Genomic DNA, 24,755 nt, shown 5'->3' with positions numbered 1-24,755 from the left:
GTGGGAAGAATTGATCATGTGGAATGAACAATTGGCAAAGATGGTGTATTAGTTACTTTCCTCAATGTTGTGAGCAAATGCCAGGCAAAAGGGAGTAAGGATTTGTTTAGATTCCTAATTTGAAGATATCATGGTGTAGTGGCACACACCTTTAAAATCTGATGGATGGCCTTAAATAAACGTCAAGGTAATGGGGTGGAAATTTGAATAACACCAGGCATTTTCTCTCCCAATAGTAAGCTGAATTGTGATTAATGAATCCGCAAGTATTGCCTACCTGTTGTTTAAACAACTGTGTTTATAGATAATCCTAGCGTGTCAACAATTGACCATGCCATTTAAAAAAAAAATAGATCTCCATCTGTGACTTAGTTATAAGGGAATTTTTGCTTGGTTCTCATGTTTCTGGATTTTATGGAAGGGATATCTTTCTCTTTTCTTTTGTAAGGAATTAGAATTAAAAGTAATTAAAAATCAAAGAATTTGGCTGCTCTATGCCTATTTACTAGATATTCTGCCTCCTAAAGTATTCCTTGTTCTTAAGCTATTTACTCAGCTGTGATACTCATGTGTTTTCACTTATGAGCATTAAAGCTGATAAACTTGACCAGTTGAAAGTACAGCTGTTTTTAAAGGCATTTACAGGGAGATTTATGTAGTTTGGATAAAATTTATTTTGTTTAACAAATTATGGTACTATACTAACAGGTACTATGTAACCTTTCCTTAAATGATACTGGAGATTGAATGTTGGGCCTTGTGTATGACTAGGCATGTGCTTTCCCACTGAGCTACATCTACAGCCCTCTTCCCACTCCTACTCTGAGATGGGTCTCACTTATGGTCGTCCTACTTCATCCTCACAGGTACCAGGGATTACAGGTCTGTGATTCTAGGCCTGGCAGTTATGTATGATTTGATAGAGAGAAAGTCAAATAATTGAAAAACCTAAAACCTTTCCTATTCCAATTTCTGCCTCCCATCTGATTTCTATAAGAGCTATCACAGAATTGTATGGGCCCTCCTACACACTGAGACAACTTGGACACTCCACACTTTCTTCTACCCCACTCCACACTTAGGGTCCAGGTATAATCCCAGTAAATATGAAATATGAAAATAAACATCAGAAGCAATAAGACAAGGCCGGGAAGATGGGGAATATACGGTATATTTTTACTTTTGGGGACCATCCAAAAGACTGAGAAAAATACAAAAGATAGGCAGAGATCAAAAAACTACCACAGGTTGTTAGTGGGGTGGTTCTATGTTGGTAACTGCCTAAGATCTTCCCTTTAGTCAGTCCCTACTCCAAATGATTGGGAAATTTGGTGGGGCATGTATGTATATGAGTGTTTGTATGTGTATGGGTTCATGTATATGCAGCTGTATGTGTGTGCATGTATGTAGAGGCCAGAGGATAACTTGGGATGTCAGCCACAGTAATGTTGTCTATCTTTTGGGGGCCAGAGTCTTTCATTCACCTGGAGCTCATCAAGTAGGCTAGACTGGCTAGCCAATGAGTCACCCCTATGCAGAACTGGGATTACAGTTGTGTAACCTCCATGCTCAACATTTTTTAAAAATGACTATTTTGGATTCCATTTTATTTTATCTGTTAACGTTATCTTTTTTTAAAAGATTCTTATTTATTTATTTATTTTTAATTAGAGATAGGGAGAGAGAAAGAGAAAGAATGGGCATACCAGGGCCTGTAGCCACAGCAAATGAACTCCAGATACATGTGTCATCTTGTGCATCTGGCTCACGTGGGACCTGGAGAATCAAACCTAGCTCCTTAGGTTTCGCAGGCAAGCAAGCACCTTAACTGCTAAGCCATCTCTTCAGCCCCATGCTGTTCATGGATACTGGGAATCGAAGTCAGGTCCTCATACTTACAAGGCAAGCACCTTACTTACTGAGCTATCTCCCCAGCCTTCTTTGGGAACCTTAAAAAGTTTACATCTCTAGATTAAATAGTATTTCCATGGATTTACTCAAACGTATGTGTTGGGCTGGAGAGATGATTCAGCAGTTAAGGCACTTGCCTGCAAAGCCTAATCTAGACCAGAGTTTGAATCCCCAGTATCCATGTAAATCCATATGCACAAAAGTGGCACATTTGTCCAGAGTTCATTTGCAGTGATTAGATGCATGCCCATTCTCATTCTTCTCTCTCCTCTCTCTCTCTCACTCTCCTTGCAAATCAATAAATAAATAGGGCTGAAGAGATAGCTTACTGGTTAAGATGTTTGCCTGTGAAGCTTATAGACCCAAGTTCAATTCCTCAGTACCCACATAAGCCAGATGTACAAGGTGGCACATGCATCTGGAGTTAGTTTACAGTGGCTAGAAGCTCTGACATGCCCATTCTCCCTCTCTCTCTCTCTCTCTCTCTGTATATACCTACCTCCCTGTTTCTCATGCTATCTCTCTCTAATAGATTAAATAAAATATTTAAAAATAATAAATACCTTTTTAAAAAAAGAGTATGTTTTTTTAATTTTTTTTAAACAAAGTGGAAATTCCCTGTGCCATTAGTAGGTTTGCCCAAGAAGAAGGCAAATTTGTCCTGAAGGTCTTTCCACCTCCTTTGCAAAGTATTCTACCTATTAGGTCTCAGACTGGTGGCTCATGGTCTCATGTGACTCCTGGCACTATTCTGTTTGGTTTGTAAAGTGGTGACCCACTGATCTATTTTATTTATTTGAGAGTGCGTGTGTATGTACATGTTCATGTGTGTGAATGTGGGTGTAGGTGTGATGTGGTACATGTGTGGAGATCAAAATACAACCTCAGGTTTCAGTCTTCACCTTCTACTTTGTTTTTGAAGCAAGTCTTTCATTGTTCAACATCATCATCAGGCTAGTCCAGGAGTGTCTCCAGTCTCTACCTCCCAGTTTACCATGGTGCTGTGGGATTACAGATGCCTGCTGTATGTAGGTTTGGGGGACTCCGACCTCAGGTTCTCATGCTTCCGTAGCAAACATTTTATCCACTTAGCTGTCTTCCAGTCTTTAAATTTTATTTATTTGTACAGATGTGTGTGTGTGTGTGTGTGTGTGTGTGTGTAATGGGTAGACTTTCTGGGTCTTTTACCACTGCAAGTGAATGCCCATATGGCTCTATGTGGGTGGCTAGGTAATTGAACCCTGGGGCTGGCAGGCTTTGCAAGCAAATGCCTTTAATCACTGAGCCATCTCCCCAGCCTCTCATAACCAGGCTCCCAGCCATTATTTTATATTTTAAGATAGGATCTCATGTAATCAAATATGACCTTGAGCTTTCTGATCTTCCTACCTCTGCCTCCCAAGTGCTGGGATTAAAGGTGTGTGCTACTATGCCCAGCTCCCATATTTTTAAAACATTGAATCAGTTAGCAACATTTAGCAGCCAGAGAAATTTACATTCATATCCAAGCTGTCAAATCAACAGATGTTGCTGACAGTAGAGTGAGAATGTGTGCCACTTCCCCATAGCCAGAGCTCCCTCTGGCTCCTGGCTGGTGTCTCTAATGACCTTACTTCACTGCTCCTAGTAGCAGCTGAAATGCTCACAGGTCTTTTCCTTGACATCAGCTTTTTCCCTTAGATGCCTAGCAGTTTTCTGGGTAGTATGTGTCTACTTCATTAACTCAATTGGATACTATATGCAGGTCTAAAAGAAAACAATTTAGGATTGAGACAATGCCAGTATCTCCTTAGAGGCCACAAAGAATCTGGAGTGAATTCTGAGGATTAGGTGCCAGGAGGGCTGTTTTATCAAGTGGTCTTTTGGGAACACTTGCTTGATAAGCTATCCTCAGAGAAAGTTATGTCCATTCTAAGGGTCTGGGAGTTATATGTGTTTGCTTATTTGTTTTCATTTTACAAAAGGCTCTTTTGAGAAATGACTAACTGAAGATACCAAAATTGTATTGATAATATGTCCCAAATGGCACTCTGGTAGAAAGCTATAATTATAATCAATTCTTGCTGACTTATGAAGGATTGTTACTCAGAAATTCTTGCAATCGTACTGACACAAGTGAATAAAACAGATTCCTACACAAAGACTTTGTTCCCTAAGAGACAGGTTCCTGCTATTATGCCTGGGTTGATCTTAAACACATGGGCTCAAGTGATTCTTCTGCCTCAGCCTTCAAGTATCTGGGACTACAGTCACACACCACCAGGTCCAGCTGAAAATTTATATCATGAGACTTCTTCATGAGAAAACTTTTTTTAATTATGTTTTTAGTTAGCATGTAAAATAATGGACTTCATTATAACATCTTCATACATGTATATCATACTTTGCTCACATTTGTATCTAATTATTCTCCCCCAACACCATAGGTCTCCTCCCCCCAAAAATAGTTCCACTTCTGTCTACACACACACACACACACACACACACAGAGAGAGAGAGAAAGAGAGAGAGAGAGAGAGAGAGAGAGAGAGAGAGAGAGAGAGAGAGAAGGAGGGAGGGAGAGAGGGAGAGAGAATCTAGATACTGCATGAGAGGATACATAAAATACTTGCATTTCTTCTCTATTACTCTCTCTTGTTCCTTCTCTCACTTTAGACTCCTTCCTCCCCCCCACAGTTCCCTCGAATTTCATTTCATATATATATATATGATTTATAAATAAAGATCCTCCACCACAGTCCCCTCTACTTTCACATCACATATATATGTAATTTTCAAGTCAAGATTCTGCATATGAGAGAAACATGTGATATTTGAGAATTACTCATTTTGCTTAACATCCATTTTTCTGCAAATGTCATTTCATTCTTCTTTATGGCTAAGTCAAACACATTAATATATATATATATATCACATTCATTAGAAAAATTTCAACCTCCAAATATGTGGACTGATATTTTCCCTGTCTTGATGTTTTTTTCTAAGAGAATATCCTATCCTTAAGACCTATTAGGTATATCTCACAACTCATAATTTTTGATAATAGTTAAACCATATTTAGAAAAGCTATCTAGAAATTTCTATAGTCCCATGCACAGTGAAATTCCATTCAGATTTAAGTGGCTATGATTCAATATCACAGAGCCCCAATTAAGAATATCACCTTTTGGGGGCTGGGGAGGTGGCTCAGTAGATAAAGTACTTGCAAATATGATTGCCTGCATTCAGATCCTAGAACCCATGTAAAGCTGGATGTTGTAATGCTAGCATCTATAATCCCAGTGTGCCTACAGCAAGAAGGAAGGTGGAGACAAGCCCACAGACCAGCTAACCTGGTGAATAGAGTGGAAAATAGGAGACCCTGTCTCGTAAACAAGGTGGAAGGCAAAGAACAAAACCCAAGGTTTTCCTCTGACCTTCACTGTGGCATGTGTATACACACACATACAGATACACACACACACACACACACACATACACATACATGATAAAAGAATATTATGTTTCCCACAAGTAATCAGATATCACAGATTTTTATTTAGCATTTCTTGTACTATATGACATGAAAAGCACAATTATTTACATTTTTTAAACTAGGAAAGAGAAAACATTGCTGGCAACTAGCTGTTCTAGCCAGAAAGAACAAGACATATATGGAGGAGTTTCAAGTCTTTTGTTTGAAATTCTAGTCCTTGAGCTATATATGACACAATGAAAATAACTTTCTGTCATTTAAAATAGTTGTAACATAACTCATGATCTTTGCTTGCCTTCAATTTTCATAAAATATTTTAATCATAGCATATAACATAGTATGAGAGAGAGAGAGAGAGAGAAAGAGAGAGAGAGAGAAGAGAGAGAGAGAGAGAAAGAGAGAGAGAGAGAGAGAGAGAGAGAATGGTGATTTATACCTATAATCCCAACACTCAGGAGGCTGAGGCAAAAGGATCATTGTGAGTTCAAATGCTATCTTAGGCTATAGAGTGAGACTGTCTCAATAAAACAAAAAAAGAATGAATGAAAAGGAAGAAAGGAAGAAGAGAGCAAAGGAAGTGGCTATATATTGTGTTTTATAGGACATTGGACATTACACCAACTAATTGCCAGGGACTTCAGTGGCCTTAAATTGCAGACTTTGGTGGTACAAGTTGCTGTCAACAAAATCTGCACCCTATTTTACCTTGGTTCCATTATAGTTCTTCAGACCACATAATACCACAAGTTGACCTGGATTGCAGTCCTGGTCACCTCTAATTTTATTTTTTAATATCATACCTGACAAGCAGTAGAAATGTATTGTTTCTTTATATCATGTTTGCCCATTAGATATTTTGTTACTATTGCTTGTATCTTCTGGGGGGGGGGGTTGTTTGTTTGTTTGCTTTTTGAGGTAGGGACTCACTGTAGCTCAGACTGACCTTGAAGTCACAGCAATCCTCCCACTTCTGCCTCCCAAATGCTGGGATTAAAGGTATGAATCACCACACCCAGCTGTATCTTCTACTCTATTTGGTAATTCCCAAACATTTTTAGAATAGCTTTATTGAGATATAATTTATATTCTATAAAATTCACTCATTTAACATGTGTGACCCATTGAATTGACTCATTTAAAATGTGTGGCTTCTCAACAATAGCATGAATAAGCAGGGGACTCTGCAGGCTACAGAATCAACCAGCCAGACAAGAAGTGCCTGCTTGTGCAATAGTGGCATGCAGCCTCTGCGGGTAACCAACTGTTCTCTGATTGGACATGAGGCCCACTCAGTGGGAAAGAGCTCATATCTGGTACTGGAAACCAAGTCAAAATCCCATGGTCAGGAAACTCAGACTTCAGAGAGAAGTCTCCACTGTTCTCTGGAGCAGAAGAGTAGATTTGCACACCAAATAATATAAATAACTTTGCATACCCCCTTTAACTAAGCTGCTCTCATTCTTGGTTGAAGAATCTGTTTTATCTTACAGATGGCACAGAAAACAGAGAAGAGCCAAATTCCATTGATAAGAAGACTGTCCACCATGACACTTGCCACTTCTACCACATCTACCAGGGCCCAGGAGAAATTACAAAGGACGAGGCAACATGAACACTGCTCTTACTGTTAATTAGCCTGAAAACCAGTTCCAGCATGATGGTGACAGAAAAGGTGATCAATCAAAATATATCAGAGCAGAAATCCAGAGGCTACAGAAATCCCAGCATTAATTCAGACTGCCAACAGGCCTGCCATGGCTCAAGGAACATTGCTGAACAGTGGGGGTGGAAAGATTGTAATAGCCTCAGGATGGGTAGGAATAACCTGAGACATGATTCCCTGCTACCCCATAGGGACTGACTGAGGCCTTCATATACCACAGTGAATACTACAGCCCCACTGAGGACAGCCCCAAGGGTAATGGGAACTGGTGTGAAGGGGGTAAAAGAGTATAACCTGTGATATAAAATAAAAAAAATTAAATGTGGCTTCTGATACATGCTCAGAATTGTAAAACCATCTCCACAACCAGTTTCAGAACATTTTTATCACTCCCCAAAGAAACTATCCACTGGCATTTATACTCTACCTCCCGTTAGTTATCTCAGTTCCTAGGGGTCATTAGTCTGTTGTTTTCCAAATATGGAATACTTCACGAATTTGCATGTCATTCTTGCACAGGAGCCATGCTAATCTTCTCTGTATTGTTCCAATTTTAGTATATGTGCTGCTGAAGTGAGCACCATTAGTCTATTTTTTGTCCCTATAGATTTGCCCACCCTGGACTTTTCATGAAAATGGAATCACATATGTGCCCTTTGGGGACTAGCTTCTTTCATTTAGCTGATATTATCAAGGTTCATCCATGTTGTAGTATGGATCTGTATTTCATTCCTATTCACTACCAATTAATATTCCATTATATATATCTAGTACATTTCATAATCCACAGATACCAAGTAATGCAGTAATGTGTGAAAGGATAGTAATAACCTTTATGGAGAACAACTGGCAATACCTAATATAGTTAAAATGTGGGTACCTTAGAAGGCAGCAAACATATTCAGGTATATATACTCTATAGAAATTTCCAGAGGTGCACAAAACATACATAAGTATACATAGGAAGCACTTTTGTAATTATAAGAAAGTGGAATCCTTATTGTTCACAAAAAGAATGGACCTATTGTGGTATAGCTATTCATAATGAATGGTAGACATGGATTAATTCTTAAATATGTCACTAAACATAAAATCCACTTTTCAGAAAAAGATGTATAATGTGAGATCTTGTATATTAATTTAAAAATTCTAAACAAGCTTGCATTGTTCTGTTTATCAATCATCTCTAAACCTGTGTGTATGTGTGTATGCATGTATGTACATATTACATGGAGAGAGAGTAAAATTTCAAACTAAAGGATGGAAAAGACAAACATCACAGAGCAGGTTGCAATGAGGCTCATACTCCCTCTCCTCTCCCCACTAACACTTTGGGAGCTTACAAGCAACAGAAAAGAATTCTAAAACATTGTCAAAACAGCTGGGCTTGGTGGTGCACGCCTTTAATCCCATCACTCAGGAGGCAGAGGTAGGAGGCTCTTCATGAGGTCAATGCCACCCTGAGACTACATAGTGAATTCCAGGTCAGTCTGAACTAGAGTGAGATCCTACCTCAAAAAATAAATAAATAAATAAATAAATAAAATAAATCAAAACAATGGGGCAGACCACAGAACTATCTATACTATCTTCATTCTAAAGACCATGTGATTTTAACCATTGACCAAACATCTGCTCATAAAAAAAGGAAAAAGAGAAGTGAAATTTAAAAAATAAATTAAGGGTAGGGCTGGAGAGATGGCTTAGCGGTTAAGCACTTGCCTGTGAAGCCTAAGGACCCCGGTTCGAGGCTCAGTTCCCCAGGTCCCACGTTAGCCAGATGCACAAGGGGGCGCACACGTCTGGAGTTCGTTTGCAGAGGCTGGAAGCCCTGGCGCACCCATTCTCTCTCTCTCCCTGTATCTGTCTTTCTCTCTGTGTCTGTCGCTCTCAAATAAATAAATAAGTAAATAAATATAAAAAAATAAATAAATAAATTAAGGGTAGACAAATTAAGGAACTAGAAACCAAGGTTGAGTAAAAGAGCACAGCTGGTAGTCCTGTCTTCCTTCCTCCATGGTCGCATCTGCCCAACAGCTCTACTGGAACCTGTGCTTGGTGGAAACTCTTTATTTCCATGATCTTGAGTCTGAGGACCCTTCTTCTGGTGCAAGGGTGGGAGTAGTCTCAAACGTCTTTGCTAACAGGGAAGCATATGAGGTAGAGTCCCAGGTAATTCTCAAGCCCTCACTGTTCCCTTAGAGGCCCCACAATGTATATGCATTATATGTCTTTGTATAGCAGATTCCTCTAAAGTGAAATACTCCCTCATGAAAGGAGGAGAGAGGCTTGGGAGATCCAGGATATGAAGTCTGGGAGAATTAAAACCTAAAAGGTCCCAGGACCACTCCTCAAAGTTATAGGAAAAGCAAACAACTGTTGAGGGGCAGTCTCTGACCACTTTTCTCTGAATTGAAATATTTCCATGACTTTGGAGGTTCAAGAAGTCGACACATCTGGGGAAAAGGTTTCAAGAATCCTTCCTAAAGATATATAAAGGGTAAACACTGCTTGGGAGAAGACTTTCCTACTGGCTGATCTGTCTACAAGGTGGGTAGTTTGCTCCAGAGATACAGCTTCTGTCAGTTGTCATGTATGTTGGGGTGATGCTGCCTTTGAGTCATCCACGCTCCTGTAAGACACCCCTCACCCTGCTTGGTAAGTAAGTCAAATAAATCCATTGGTTCACTAAAACTGGTTTTGGTGCAATCATACTTTGGTCTGTCACCTGGGATAAATAGACATGTGTTCACACATCAAGGGGAAAAAATTCATGTGACAGGTGACTTGGATAAAAAAAAAAATCCTGTAACTGGGACTGGGGAAATAACTTAGTGAGTAAAGTACTTGCCTTACAAGTATGAACACTCGAGTTCAAACCCAGAAACAACATTAAAAAAAACAAAATAAAACCTCAGTTGGCTTTCTGTTCTTGTCATTCTGGTGGGTCTTGGGTCTCCCCAATATTGTTGCCATCTGTAAAAAGCAGATTCTCTAGCCAAGAGGGAGAGCAGCATGGATCACACGGAATAATCACAGATATTTAGGAGACTTTTTTTCTGAAGGGCATAACCTCTCCTTTCAGCCAAAGAATAGTGGAAGCTTCCCTCTAGGATCCATGACCTTCCACGCCATAGGCTTCTGACTTGATTCCTAGAACCAGGCATGAATATTCCATCCCACTAAGGGGCTTTATCTCCAATCAGAGAGGAGCTGATTACCCTCATAACCTATATGCCACTACTGCATGGTTGGGTGCATTTTTCCTGGCTGATGATTGTTTGGCTTGTAGGATCTACTGCTTGTTCGCACTGCTGGTGATTTTTATCCCCCAGCAGTTTTCATAGTGCTTTCCAGCATTTGAGAGCTAGCCAGCAGGGAGGTGGCTTCCATCTCAGCACTAGATGAGTCATCTCTATCACACCCACCTGGACCCAAGATATACTTCAGAGAAAGTGGCAGATTACATATGAGTGCTGCTCTCATGGCTAGCCTGAGAACCTCCTCCAGGGAAATGGCAGTGGACACTGAGGAGACTCAAAACTCACTAGAGCTGGGGCTGGGGAGATGGCTTAGTGGTTAAGGCATTTTCCAGCAAAGCCAAAATATCCTGGTTTGACTCTCCAGGACTCACAGAAGCCAGATGCACAAGGGGGTACATGTGTCTGGAGTTCATTTGTAGTGGCTGGAGGCCCTGGCACGCCCATTCTCTCTCTCTCTCTCTCTCTCTCTCTCTCTCTCTCTCTCTCTCTCTCTCTCTCTCAAGTAAGCAAATAAAATATATTTTTAAAATACATGCCTGCAAAGCCAAAGGACCCAGGTTTGATTTCCCAGTAAGTCAAATGCACTTGGTGGTACATGGATCTGGAGTTCATTTGCAATGGCTAGAGACCCTAGAACACCCGTTCTCTCTCTTTCTCTCTCAAATAAATAAATAAAAATAAGCTTGAAATCTCAGCCAAAGCAGAAAACAGGCTGCAGAGAGCTCAACACTAAGGGAAACTTCTAACATGCCCTCCAAGGCTCAGGCAACATTGCAGAAGAGTAGGGTGGAAAGAATATAAGAGCCACAAGGTGGGAAGATGTATTTTGAGGCATTGTCCCCCACACAGAGATTGGATGATGCATCCAAGACCCCACAGTGATTACCAAAAACCCCACTTATGAGGGCCCTCAGTGCAATGGGGTCAGGGAGAAGGACCATAGGAGTATCATCTAATGGGAATATGACAAATTCTCAAAAATTGAAATGAAAAAAGAAGCGGAGCATGATGGTTCATGCTTATAATCCTGAACTTTGGGAGGCTGAAGCAGGAAAGTTGCCATCAGTTTGGGGCTAGCCTGGACTACAGAACAAGATACTATCCCCACACTCATGAACCTTTTTCTTAAGAACAGGAAAGTGGAAGGCCGACCAGGCTCGAGGCATACTTTGGTCAGAGTTCCTTTTCAGTTTCTGTCTTCTCTGCTCTGAGGGTCAATCTAGCAACACTACTGGGAGTGACACCGTGGGGCACTGCCTGTCACCTTCTAGTTTCAGGGCATGCTCTGAGTTAGTGTGAGTGACAAGTTTTATTTTTAACCCTGGCATAATGCCCAGCCAGACCCCAAAGCAGAGCTGGTAGTGGGAGAGACAAGAGGATTGTCTCCTGATTACAGCTCATGGCTTTCTTTCCTTTCTCCTGTTCTCTTGGTTCTGCGGATCTGACAGCCTCATTGCAAGACCACCAAGTTCCTTCCTGAAGCAAGAGCTGCCACTGCTGCCTGGTTGTGGCTGGCTTTGGATACAAACAGGAAAACAGACAAGATGGGAGTTGCGGTCACAGGGTTAGCAGTTATACTCAACCCTGTAGGGGAAAAGGCAGCCTACCATAGCCTTCCTCCTCCTTGGCATTGAACCCCTCAATTCAATTAATTATTCCTTTGTCTTCTCACAACTCATGTGACACAAGAGCTAACAGTCCCATTCCCAGCCACAGGTGTGAGACCTGATCAGTCCCAGTCCCAATTATAGTGATTCCATTGGCCTTATAATAGTCACACATCTCAGTTAAAGCAAAACAACACATGATAACTCCTAGCAACTGCTATTGATTCAGGTGTGGGGAAAGTGACCAACTCAGTCAGCAGGGAAACTTAAGGGAAATGCTTTTGTTCTGTAACTGGGATATAGGTAAGTGATGAAGTGTTTTGTCCTGTAAGGTGCTCTGTTGTTATAAGGAAAAGGAGAGTAGTCTAGTTTCTTTTTTTCTCTCTCCTTGTTTAAATATTTACCCATTTTATCAGATTCTTACTCCTATGTTTAAATAATGCATTTCGTTCTTGTGTTTTTCTTAGTAGATGGGATCTCATATCTCCCAGGTGGCCTCAAACTTGCTTTACAGTCAAAATGACCTTGAATTCCTGATCTTCTTGCTTATACTCCAGGGTGCTGGGATTATAGGTGTGTGTCACTACACTCAGTTTATGAGGTGCTAAGGCTTGAACCCAGGGCTCTTGGCATACTGGGCAAGCACTCTACCACCTGAGCTCCAGCCCTAACCAATTCATTTCTTTTTTTATAACTTTTATAATTTTATTTTATTTTTGAGGCAAAGACCCATAGAGCCCAGGCTGACCTAGAACTCATTCTGTAACCCCAGGCTGGCCTTAAATTTATGGCAATCCTCTTATCTCAGCCCCCCAAGTGCTGGGATGAAAGGCATGCACCACCATGGTTGGCACCAATTCATTTCTGATTTTTTTTAAAAGTTCAGTAGATAGGAGCACTTGCTGTGTAAGCATGAGGGTCTAAGTTCAATCCCCATCATCCATGTAAACACACCGTTGGGCATGGTCACACATGCCCTCAGCGCTGAGTGGGGCGGGAAAAGGCGGATCACTAGGACCCCCTGGTCATCTAGTCTAACAGAAAAATGGAGCACTCCAGGATTAGTGAGTGGCTGTCTCAGAGAAGTAAGGCAGAAGAGGGATTAAAAACATCCATTATCTTCCCTTGGCTTCCACACACACGTATACGCACATCTGCACATACACACACACACACACACACACACACCTGTGCATATGTACCATACATACTGCACACAAAAAATACCTGATTAAAGAAAAATTCCATTTTTATAAATTACCCAATAAAATGTTAATTTTTTTTTTTTTTTTTTTTTTTTTGGCTTTTCAAGGTTGGATTTCATTGTAGCTCAGGCTGACCTGGAATTCACTATGTAGTCTCAGGATGACCTTGAACTCATGGTGATCCTCCTACTTCTGCCTCCCAAGTGCTGGGATTAAAGGCATAAGCCACCATGCCTGGAAGAACTTTCTTTTTTATATAACATTTCAACTACCCAAAGGCAATAACACAGATTTCTTGCAGTTTTGTAATATTTTGCTTTCCATAAGTAACCAAGTTTGAACTGTCACAAAACTTTCTTTTTCCTGATTGAACATCTTTGGATCATTCTCTTTAATGTGTTCTATTGGGTTTTACAGCCCCAAATAACTTGTCACACTGCTTTATCCTTCATCATTTCACATTGCAGAAAAGAACCCATGGTGATGATGTTGGTAGAGGCAAGACAAATCCACTTGCTGAATTGGTATGTCCTGGGGAAGGAAAAATTGCTGCCTTTTCCCAGAAGAAAAAAGCCCAAAATTTCTGCTATACCACTAGGAAGCTGGCTGGTCACCTCAAGAAATGGTGCCAAATTGAAAACCAGAAAAATTAGGTGCCAGCAGTAACATCATCTTTAGTGATGGAAGGTCTGTATTTTTGAGCTTTCTCATAATTTGAAGCCCTGTTGCTAAGAATAACATGGTCTCCCATGGGAAAGAGGCAAGGGACAAGGAAGACACATCTAAACCTCAAATTGTCATACCTCCTTAATTAAAATAAAAACTTCCTCTGGGGGCCTCTGGAGTCTGTCCAGATCAGTCTGTAAAATGTTTGCCATACAAGCATGAGAACTGAGTGCAGGTCCCTAACACCCACATGAAAACCAGGCAGCTGTCATGTGCCCATTATTCCAACATTGGGGAGGCATGGCTTGCTGACAAGCAGGTCTCACTGAATCCATGAGCTATAGGTCCTGTGTGAGTCCTTGTTAAAGAAGATACCCAGTGTCAAACTCTGGCCTTCACATGCATGTGCATCACACATGTGTAGGCACCCATGTACATGGGGACATGTATACATATATGCACAAACACCACACACATATACACACCATAACAAAGAAGTCTTCTGTATTGGGATATAAATACCCTTCTTGGCCTTGTTGAGGGCAGGGCGAGAGTGTTGCACATATGGCTTGAAGCCACAATTGCTATCATTCCAAGTCTTGGCATTCTGTCTTCTATACTGTGGGCATGGACATTTTTGGCCAAAGATTTGTGGCTGGGTCAGAGTGAGAACGTTCTTCTCAGTAGATGTCTAGCAGCACCTCTGGCCTCTGTCCACTGAGGTCTATAGCCTCCAGTTTTAACAGCCAAAAATGACTACAGACACTGCCCAGTTGACTGACAGCCATTGTTCCACACCACGTAGGGGTTTCTCATCTACTTATATAATGTAGCAAGGTCCCCATCAGGACCGAGTTGCAATAGCTCATCCACAAAATCCCAACTGTCGGGCAGTATAGTGCGTGCCTATAATCCCAGCTGTTGGGAAGCTGAGGAAATCGCGGCCAGTTCCAGGACATCCTGGGCTACATAATGAGACACGGTGAGGGGTGGCTGGCTATAGGAGGTGGTACTCCAGAAACAGAGAACTCGGTGGAAAGCAGGAAGCAGCACCAGGTTACAACCCTGCAAGCCCTGCTCTCAGTGACCCCACTTCCTCCAGCAAGGCTCCACCTCCTAAATGTTCCATAACTTCCCCCAACAGCACCACCATGCGGGGACCAATAGTTCAAACACAAATACATAAGCCTGTGGGGGACTTTTCACAATTAAACCAGGACACACAGTCTGTCAAAGCCCAGCTCAGTTACTGCCTTTGCGCCGAGGGCCCGCCAGCCGCCTTGCTTAGGCCAAAACAATCTCTCTCTGAACTCTAAAGCCACACGTAAGCCATAGGATTCATTTACAACTTGATCCTGTCTCGTACATATGATTTATAGAGTCCATCCAGAAGGAAGAATTCTTTACTAATAACTCCCTATTGGTCACACAGTTGGTGAAATCAAATACTGTCTACTTGACTCCAAAGGGTGATTATCCCAGAAGTGGTGTCCTTCATAGCAAGAGAATTAAAACCCTAGACACTTTGATTTGGGTGTTATTAAATTTGAGATCGTGGGCAAAACGAAGTCAGGGCAGTATTTCGTTGAGAAAGCAAGATCAATGATGCAAGCACTCTTGAGAATGCAGTAGGGAACTTATCACAATGGGTACAGAAAAGGGAGAAGCTGAAAAATATTTACTTATGAGTTGCCATGGCAACATGGAGAGAAAAGCACATTCTCCAAATGGGGCAAAGTTCTGAATACATTCTGAGTCTTAGCATTGCAGAAGTGAATTTCTGTATAGTTTTGTTTGTTCTTCTTATAAAGGGCGAACCAATGAATTTACTAATTTAAGTGTCATTTTTTGTCTCCTATAGACATAATTTGACTCTAAGGTTACAGATTTGTTCTAACACACTGTATTTATTGCAGGGAAATACAACTTAATTATTCATTTGCTTAGAAATATAACATACTGGGCTGGAGAGAGGCCAAAAGGTTCGATTCCCCAGGACCTACGTAAGGCAGATGCACAAGGTGGTGCATGCATCTGGAGTTCATTTGCAGCGGCTGGAGGCCCTGACGCGCTCATTCTCTCCCCCCTCCTCTCTGCGTGCAAATAAACAAATAAAAATAAATTTTAGGGCTGGAGAGATGGCTTAGTGGTTAAGCACTTGCCTGTGAAGCCTAAGGACCCCAGTTCGAGGCTCAATTCCCCAGTACCCACATTAGCCAGATGCACAAGGGGGCGCACACATCTGAAGTTCATTTGCAGTGGCCAGAGGCCCTAGCACTCCCATTCTCTCTCTCTCTCTCTTCCCCTCTCTGTCTCTCTCTCTTTCTCTCTCTCTCTCTCTCTCTCTCTGCCTCTTTCTCTCGCTATCTGTCCCTCTCAAATAAATAAAAAAACAAACAAAAAAAATTAAAAAATAAATTTTTAAAAATGTAACATACCTATCTAAACTTGAATGTCTACACTATCTTTGTGATGCCATATATGATCTTAGTCCTTTTATTATAACTCTTTCCTTCCTTTTTTCTTCCTTTCCTTTTTGACAGGGTCTCCTGTGCCCAATACTGGTCTTGAATTCCTGGTCTATCTGCTTCTACCTGCTGAATGTCAGGATTATAAGTCTTCACTACCACACCTGACTATAAAGACTATTTCTAAATAAAAAGTGAACCCTATCTCTCCAATATTCTGGATATTTATTCTCTTTTTAAGAAAAGGGTAGAATTAACATTTTGTTATTTACAATTAGATGGCAGTTGGGTATAAGGTCTCCTCCATACATGATATGTTTCAAATTTTTAAAAAAATTACGTCTCAAACAGTTGATGGTTGGTTATGCTATGCAGAACACGATTAGACAAATTCATTAATAGTGGCTTCAAGTGTTTCCTTGTGAGCTCCAGAAAACTCAGCCACCTTTTAAGCCCTCCCCGACCTTTTTTTTTTTTTTTTTTTTGATGTAGAATCTCCCTACATCTCTCTATCCCAGGCTGACCTGGAATTCACTAAGTAGTCTCAAGGTGGCCTCAAACTCATGATGACCCTCCTAGTTCAGCCTCCCTAGTGCTGGGATTAAAGACATGCACCACCATGTCCATCCTCCCTTTCACCCTTTTAAAAATATTTTATTTATATGTTTATTACATGGGGGAGAGTGACAGAAAGAGAGCACCAAGGTCTCTAACCACTACAAACAAACTCCAGATGCATGCACCATCATGTGCATCTGGTTTACGTGGGTTCTGTGGAATCAAACCCAAGTCCTTAGGCTTCGCAGGTGAGCACCTTACCTGCTAAGCCATTTCTCTAGTCCCATTTCACCCTTTTGAAAAACTGGAAGGTTGGCATGCATTTGACTTCACAGTCTGCAGCAACATCCTGGCAATCATTCATGCCTGCTTTAAGGAACACCATGCTGAAATACTTCTCAGAAAGGGAATGAAAGAAAGGCTTGGCCATTTTGCAAGTCCCACACCATGTGGATGAGAAGTCCACCAAAATGAGCTTATCTCCTGCAGCTTTCAAGGCCTCTTGAAAAGCATCCTTGCTCTCCATCAGCTTCACCACTTTGTCTGCTGGAGGGGCTGATGGGTAACTGCAGATGGAAATGGATCTCAGGTGCCAGACCGAGCTTCCTGAATATTTCTTTTAGAAGGCTTAAATATAGCATTTCTTGAAAAGGTAGCAATATGGGAACTGGTCTTTTATTGATAAATATGTTATAACTTCTTCCCAAAAAGGCTTTGGTGGACATGACTGTGCAGGTAACTTTGCCGAGGTGTGACGCCATTTCTTTGGGTAGCTGTCCAGAAGAGAGTTTGCTGGTATGGAGGAAACCTAAGCATCTGTTGATGGGTTAATACATGAAGAAGCCATGGTACAACATAAGTAAGGTTGTGTTAGTTAGCTTTCACATTGCTGTGACCAAAGTGCCTGATAGAAAGAGCTTAAGGGAGAAAGGTTTATGTTGGCTCATGGTTTCAGAGAGTCTCAGTTCATCATGATGGGGAAGGCATGGTAGTCTTCATGGAGCTGGACGTGTTATTTACAATTAGATGGCAGTTGGGTATAAGCGTTGTTCGCATCGCCACAGTCAAGAAGCAAAATGCACTAGACCAGAGCTGTGGGCAGGCATAGCTTTCAAAGGTCTGCCTCTAGTGACCTACTTCTACCAATGAGGCTCTACCTCCTAAAGACGTTAACACCTTTAAAACAGTGTCAAAGCTGGACACCAAGCATTCAGAATGTGAATCTATGGGGGGCATTCCAGATCCAAACCCCAACAACAGTGGAACAATGTTCAACTCTAAATAACAGTGAGACCTTGTCATTTGTTGTAGCATGGATGAACTCAGAGCATATCTACATTATGCTACGGGAGATAAGCCAAGGAAGAAGGAGAAATATTGCATGATCTCACTTAGGTATGAAACCAGAAAGAAGGAAAGAAAAAAGAGCAGAAGGAAAAAGGAAGGAAAGGAAGGAAGGAAGAAAGGAAGGAATATGCAGTGAGTATAAGTATAGGATGGGGGAAAGGACAGGAAGGTGTAGGCCAATAATAGAAAGTAGGGGTAAGATGAGCCAGTCTAGACAGCTAATGTACAACATGAGGTGTATATGTAATAAAATTTTACTGCACTTGGGATCGATGCTAAATTATTTGATTTTATCTGCTTTTGTCACAAAAGCAAAATTAGGAACCACATGATATGTGGATAATGAACATTCAATATATTAATTTTCTTCAGAACCTTTCATTATCTGTATGCATCTCATACCATGTTAACTACCTTAAATATACACAACAAATTTAATTCTCTAACAAAAAAAGCCACAAGAGGCTGAGGATGTAGTTCAGTCCGTAAATGCTTGCTTGATAAGCATGAGGACCTGATTTCAATCCCCAGTACTCATCTGAAAATGCCAGGTGTGGTCGCATGCGCCTGTAATCCTAGTGCCTAGGAAGTGAGACAGGAGGACCCCTGGCGCTCACTAGCTATTCATTTTGGCTAATTGGTGAGCTTCAGACCAGTGAAAGACCCTGCTTCAGAAAGAGGTGGATGGTGTTCCTGAGGGTAATACGAAAAGCTGTCCTCTAGCCTCCGCATGTACCTCCCCTCCCCCGCACAAATGCATCCACACACACATCCAAACACTCATGCATACACACACCATGCACATACAAAAACTGAAGTAAAAATAAATGGCAGAAGACTAAAATTTTTAATATTTATCCTACATATTAGTGCTAACACACACAATCCTTTCAGTTCAAAGTTTTCTCTGAGGCACTCTTCTACATGGCTTGTTTTTAAAATTTATTTATTTATTTTGTTTTTTCGAGGTAGGGTTTCACTCTGGCTCAGGCTGACCTGGAATTCACTATGTAGTCTCAGGGTGGCCTTGAACTCATGGCGATCCTCCTACCTCTGCCTCCTGAGTGCTGAGATTAAAGGCGTGCCCCACCACACCTGGCAACATGGCTTGTTTTTAAACTATATTTTCATTTATTTATGTGCAAGGGGAGAGAGAGAGTGGAAAAGGAGGAGGAGGAAGAAGAAGAGGGGGAGGAACAGAAGGAGAAGGAAAAAGAGGAGAAGAGAATGAATGGGTGCGCCATGGCCTCTTAGCACTGTAAACAAACTCCAGATGCATGTGCCACTCTGTGCACTGGTTTTATGTGGGTACTAGCAAATCAAACCCAGGCCATCAGACATTGCAAGCAAGGGTCTTTACCCACTGGGCCATCTCCCTCGCCCATAGATGGGCTGATTTATTGTAGCAGAGGTTTTGGAATAGCAGTTAGATCACTACAGCGCATAAGAGAGTGTAAATTGCACTAAGTCGTTTCATTTGCCTGACAATAACAAATGTGTAGCCATTCTACCAGAACTAGGTTTTGGTTGGCTTGTCATTTTAATAAATAAGGAAATAGTTGATGAACAGTTCTATTTCAACACAAAGGGGTTAGAATGGAAAGATAACAGGCTTTTCATCTTTTGGCATGTGTGTAGTGAAGTGTGTGTGGCATATGTATGTATGTATAGTGTATGTGTGTTTGTGTGTATGCAGATATATGTGCCCATTGTATACCCATGAGAAGACCAGAGGAGAATGCCAGGTGTCCTGTTCATTTTCTCTCTCTCCAGCTTTGTTTCAAGATGGAGTCACTCACTGAGCCTGAAATTGATGGTTGGGTACACCCCCCCCCCCCCCCCGCCGCCCCGACTAGCTTACCAGCAAGCTCCAAGCAATTCTCCTATCTCCACACTCTCCAACACAGGGCTGGGGTGATGGGCACGCATGGTGTGGTGGTTTGATTCAGGCGCCCCCAATAAACATGTGTTCTGAATGCTAGGTCACCACCCAGCTGGTGGCAATTTGGGAATTGGAAACTCCTGGAGGCATTGTATTTTTTTAGGATGGGCTTCTGGGTGGTACAGCCAGTTCCCTTTACCAGTGTATGGCACACTCTACTACCACTGTTTGCCACCTGCTGTGGCAGAGGTGCTGTCCAGCCTCTGCTCATGCCATAGGTTTTTCCCTGCTACCATGGAGTTTCCTCCATAGTCTATAAACCAAAATAAACACTTTCCTCCCACAAGCTGCTTGTAGTTGGGTGCTTTCTGCAGCACAGGGCCACACATGGCTTTTTATGTTGGTACTAGGGATTGAACTGGGGCCCTTACAGGCTCTCATGCTTCCACTGGAGCCTTCATGCCTCTGTGGCAAGTGCTCTTATCCACTGAGCCATCTTCCTAGCCCACAATTTGCATCTCTGGATGGCAGCTGTGGTGGTTTGATTCAGGTGTCCTCCATAAACTTAGGTATTCTGAATGCTAGTCTCCCCAGCTGCTGGCAATGGGGAATTAACGCCTCCTGGAGGAAGTGTATTGTTGGGGCGGGCTTCTGAGTATTATAGCCACTTTTCTTTTGCCAGTGTTTAGCACACTCTCCTGTTCCTGTTGTCCACCTTATGTTGGCCAGGGGGTGACGTCCACCCTCTGCTCTTGACATCATTTTCCCTGCCATCACGGAGCTTCCCCCTCGAGCTTGTAAGCCAAAATAAACTCTATTTTCCCAAAGCTGCTCTTGGTTGGGTGATTTCTACCAGCAACGCAAACCTGACTGCAACAGCAGCTATGCTAACCACTATACCACCTATACACATTATAATTTGCATTTTAATTGTAAGATGTTAATAAGTGAACTAACTGAATGTTGGTGCTTATACATATTGGTTTTTTTTCCCGTGTGTGTACATAATGTGGTGACATAGTATATATGTCTGTGGTGTGATGTGGTGCTCCATATGCTGGCCTGCCATGGTGGGATGGGGAGGGGTCTCACCAGTGATGGCTGAAGCTGAATATCGGCTATCTTGCTCTATAGCTCTTCTCTTCTCCATCTTTGTTTTGAGCCTGCTGGGCTCCTGTGGGACTGGCTTGCATCCCCAGCTATTTAAGAGATCTGGATTTGAACTCTGGCAGTGTCAGGATCCCCAAGGCTCTCTTATGACAGCTGAGACATCTCCCCACCCCCACATACTACATTACAAAGAGGCCAGTGACTGGTTTCTTGGATATGCATCAGTGATTGATGTGCTCACTGAAGTTCCCAGGGAAAAAGCTGCACCTACGTTAAATGTCAGGCATGGCTCACTGAGTGACCAGAGCTTCAGTGACTGCAGAGGTAGAATATTGCAGGTCCACAGTCAAATTATCTGGGCTATGTTAGCCCCTCTAAGTAACCATTTATTAACTTCCTCTGTGTGTGACCTGATACCCTTGTGACTATTCAATAAATCTTTTTGGAATGCACTAATAGGCCCCTATCTTCCACCAACCCAATATCCAATAATGTCATCAAATAGTATCTGAGGCCTACAATGGAGAACTCCCCACTTTGCTATAACCCCTCCTACTTCATGTACCCCATCCAAGGTATTTGAAAAGTGTCTTGATTTACAATGTTGTTTGTTCTGTTACTGTAAAAACTTATGAAACTGTGACCATGTTGGAATTTAGGATAACCCAAACTTATGTTCCTGGGCCATAACACTCAAATTTGGCTCCAGAATAAACTTAGTCCCTTCAAGGTGAGAACTGTGTTCTTGCATCAACACACATGAAATCAACTCCTCGGATCGTTTCTCTTCTCTTCTTGTGCAGTCCTAAGAATAAAAACCTACAAAAGTAAAAAGAAACCTTCTTCTTGAAATATTTCTTGGGTACAAGACTTCCTTGACTGCACAACATAGAAATACATAATTCAGATTCATTAAAATTTCCAAAGGAATATATGTAATGACAAATGTGTGTCAAAAGACCATCCTAGGCACTGGAAAGATGGCTTAGCAGTTAAATGCTTACTTGTGAAGCCTAAGGACCCCGGTTCGAGGCTCGATTTCCCAGTACCCACATAAGCCAGATGCACAAGGTGGTGTATGCATCTGGAGTTCATTTGTAGTGGCTGGAGGCCCTGATGTGCCCTCTCTCTCTCTCTCTCTAGCTCTAAAATAAATAAATAAAAATAAACAAAAAAATTTTTAAAGGCCATCTTAAAATAATGGACATTGTGTGCCACAGTACAGTTTAGTATCCTAGGCTTATCCAGGAGACTCATACTCAAAAATCAGTAAAAGTGCTTTATTTATTCACATCTTAACTCTGATAATGCAAATCTCTATAAGACCAAAAGAAATCTAAAAAGAACACAACACAGCCAGCACATTACCGTATTATAAACCTTCCTTTAGGTCCCTCCACATTTCCTACTCCAGTCCACTAAGCCCAGGACCCATTGCAGACTTCCACCACTGACCTGTTGATGGGGTGGAATGAGCATCGGGGAGGCGTGGGACACGGACAGCCAGTCTGATTGCAATACTGTGCGGGTCTTATGTGCCTGGCAATATGTTCTCTCTTGACAATGACCCCAGGCCCTTCGCCCTGCCAAAGTGACCTCAGGTCATTGGAAATCTCATACAATTGAGTGTCTACAGTAGCCAAGAATTCTCAAAGTTCAATTACTTTTGCCTTGCTTCATTTGGAGTCACACTGTCTGAGGCTACAGATGTAGCTCGGTGACAGAGAACTTGCCTAGCTTGAGCTAGGCCCTGGGTTTGATCCCCAGCATAAAATAAATAAGAAGATGCATTTGCTGATTCTCTTTGGCTGTTTCTCTTTGCTCTGTGTTGCACGTTCTACAAGGGACTGAGCCTTGGAGGTACTAGCTGTCTGTGGAAGATATAGGATTCTCTTCCCAAGGGTCAGACCCTCTCAGGACTACCTTGCTAGAGTTAGGGCTTCTAGTGCTCTGTTCCAACCATGTTTGTGTCATGTCCTCAATTATATCAAGTCCCTTCTGTCTGCACAGAATCCTTGCTTTCTAGTTCTCACCTTTCCTCCAAGGACTTTGCCATGTTCTTAAGATGGTAGCTTGTATTTCCCGTGGTAGACTAATCCTGTTCTCCTGTCTGGAGTAAAGAGAAGCCACATGCATACTCTTCAACTCTTTAAAATGATCCTTTTACCTCATGTTCCTCCTCACTCCTCTTCCTTTCCATCTCCTCCTCTTTCTCCTTTCCTCATCGTCCTCCCCTCTTCCTCTTCCTCTCCTCCCCACGTTCTCCCCTCCTCACTTCCTCCACTTATCGTCCCCCTTCTTCCACTTCCTCCCTCTCTCTTCTTTCTCCCCTCGTCTTCCTCCCCTCTAGTCTTCCTTGCCTCCTATTCCTCTCCTCCTCCTCTTGTTCCTCCCCCTTCCTCTAATTCTCTTTTTCCTTGTTCTTTGGAAATGGGCTCCCACTACATTGCCCAGGCTGGTCTTGAAACTTCTGTGCCTAAGTGATCCTCCTGCCTCATTCTCCCAAGTAGCTAGGACTACAGGTATGAATTACAACACCCACCTTTTGCTTGCTCTTAATAAAGATTTTTATTTCCTGGTCTCACTAATGCAAGTGACTCTCAGGGCAGACCACAGTGGCAGGATGTGTGTATTCCTCAGTGTAGAGTAGTCATTGATATCCCACTTTGCTTCCCAGGCTCTTACCAAACATCAGCTATCCAGCACTATCAGTGGCTAATTTCTAACCTTATTTGGCTGTTAATGTATTTAAAATATGTATTTTAAAAATAAAATTCTCAATCATTTAATTAAAAAAACTTGGGCAGAAAGCAAAGTATAATTGTGATATACAAATAATGATCACTCTACCATATCATGATGAAAATGTGTACCTCCTGGAACACAAGTGCAGGATGAAGGAGTTGAGAGTTGTTTTCAAGGTGTTTCTTAGATAGCTGGTTCTGGTCATGGAGAGCTCTCTGGACATTCTGGTGGGTGACTTGGAAGCTCATGTGGACAGAGCTTGGTACATATGGTCCCAAGATTCTCCTCTAGACCCCAGTGGACAAGGTCCTACTTGGTCCATGAGAGCATTCATGGGCCAGGCACTGTTCTTAGTGCCTTCTATGCATTGAAAATGTAGTGCTTCAAGCAACCTGGAGTTCTCCCCTCGGAAAAGCAAAGTCACTTGCCCCAGGTGCATATCTAGTAAGTGCCTGTGATGGTAAATCTTAATTGTCAACTTTGTAGAATCAGTGATCATCTGGGAGACAAATCCTTGGACATGACTGTGATGGAATTTCTAGATTAAGTTAATTGAGGTGTCAAGACCCACCCTGAATATGAATGTGGGTGGAATCATTTCATAGGCCAGGGTCTTAGACTGAATAAAAAAAGAATGAACTGAGTACCAGCATTCCTTGCTCTCTGCCTCCTGACTGCATACTCAATGTGACCATCTCTGCTTCCTGCCTCTGCTGCCATGAGAGACTGTAACTTCCAACTGTAAGAAGAAATAAACCCTTCCTTAGACTGCTTCTTGTCAGGTACTTTCTCACAGCAACAAATAAAGTGAATAATACAGTGGGCCTGGAATTTATACCAATAAGTCTGACCCCA

The 24,755-nt window shown here is 41.9% G+C and overlaps 1 protein-coding gene and 1 non-coding gene across 2 annotated transcripts; both read right to left on the bottom strand.

The window, feature by feature from the left end:
* Window positions 1-7,523: 7,523 nt before the first annotated feature.
* On the bottom strand, window positions 7,524-7,630 carry LOC123461822. Its single transcript, XR_006637887.1, has one exon. It is a non-coding gene; the product is annotated as a U6 spliceosomal RNA (small nuclear RNA).
* A 9,010-nt stretch (window positions 7,631-16,640) lies between these two features.
* On the bottom strand, window positions 16,641-23,211 carry LOC123461517 (thioredoxin-like). The gene is made up of 3 exons (XM_045152204.1): window positions 23,189-23,211; window positions 17,109-17,382; window positions 16,641-16,703 (listed from the first exon to the last, which is right to left on the bottom strand). The coding sequence occupies exons 1-3, from the start codon at window positions 23,209-23,211 to the stop codon at window positions 16,641-16,643; spliced, it is 360 nt and encodes a 119-aa protein (XP_045008139.1).
* Between the last annotated feature and the right edge of the window lie 1,544 nt (window positions 23,212-24,755).

The sequence above is a fragment of the Jaculus jaculus genome, chromosome 6, assembly GCF_020740685.1.
Source record: "Jaculus jaculus isolate mJacJac1 chromosome 6, mJacJac1.mat.Y.cur, whole genome shotgun sequence".
In the NCBI taxonomy this organism is placed as follows: Eukaryota; Metazoa; Chordata; class Mammalia; order Rodentia; family Dipodidae; genus Jaculus; species Jaculus jaculus.
Note: the sequence above shows the minus strand (reverse complement) of the source record. Positions and strands in the feature narration are given on the sequence as shown.

Excerpts from the sequence above, each read along its gene's own strand:
- LOC123461517 (XM_045152204.1), bottom strand. The coding sequence starts at position 23,211 with ATGGCAAAGTCCTTGGAGGAAAG. Across the intron at positions 17,383-23,188 it reads GCAAAGTCCTTGGAGGAAAG|TTACCCATCAGCCCCTCCAG; the intron begins GTGAGAACTAGA and ends TTCCATCTGCAG. Across the intron at positions 16,704-17,108 it reads CCTTCCAGTTTTTCAAAAGG|GTGGCTGAGTTTTCTGGAGC; the intron begins GTGAAATGGGAC and ends AGGGCTTAAAAG.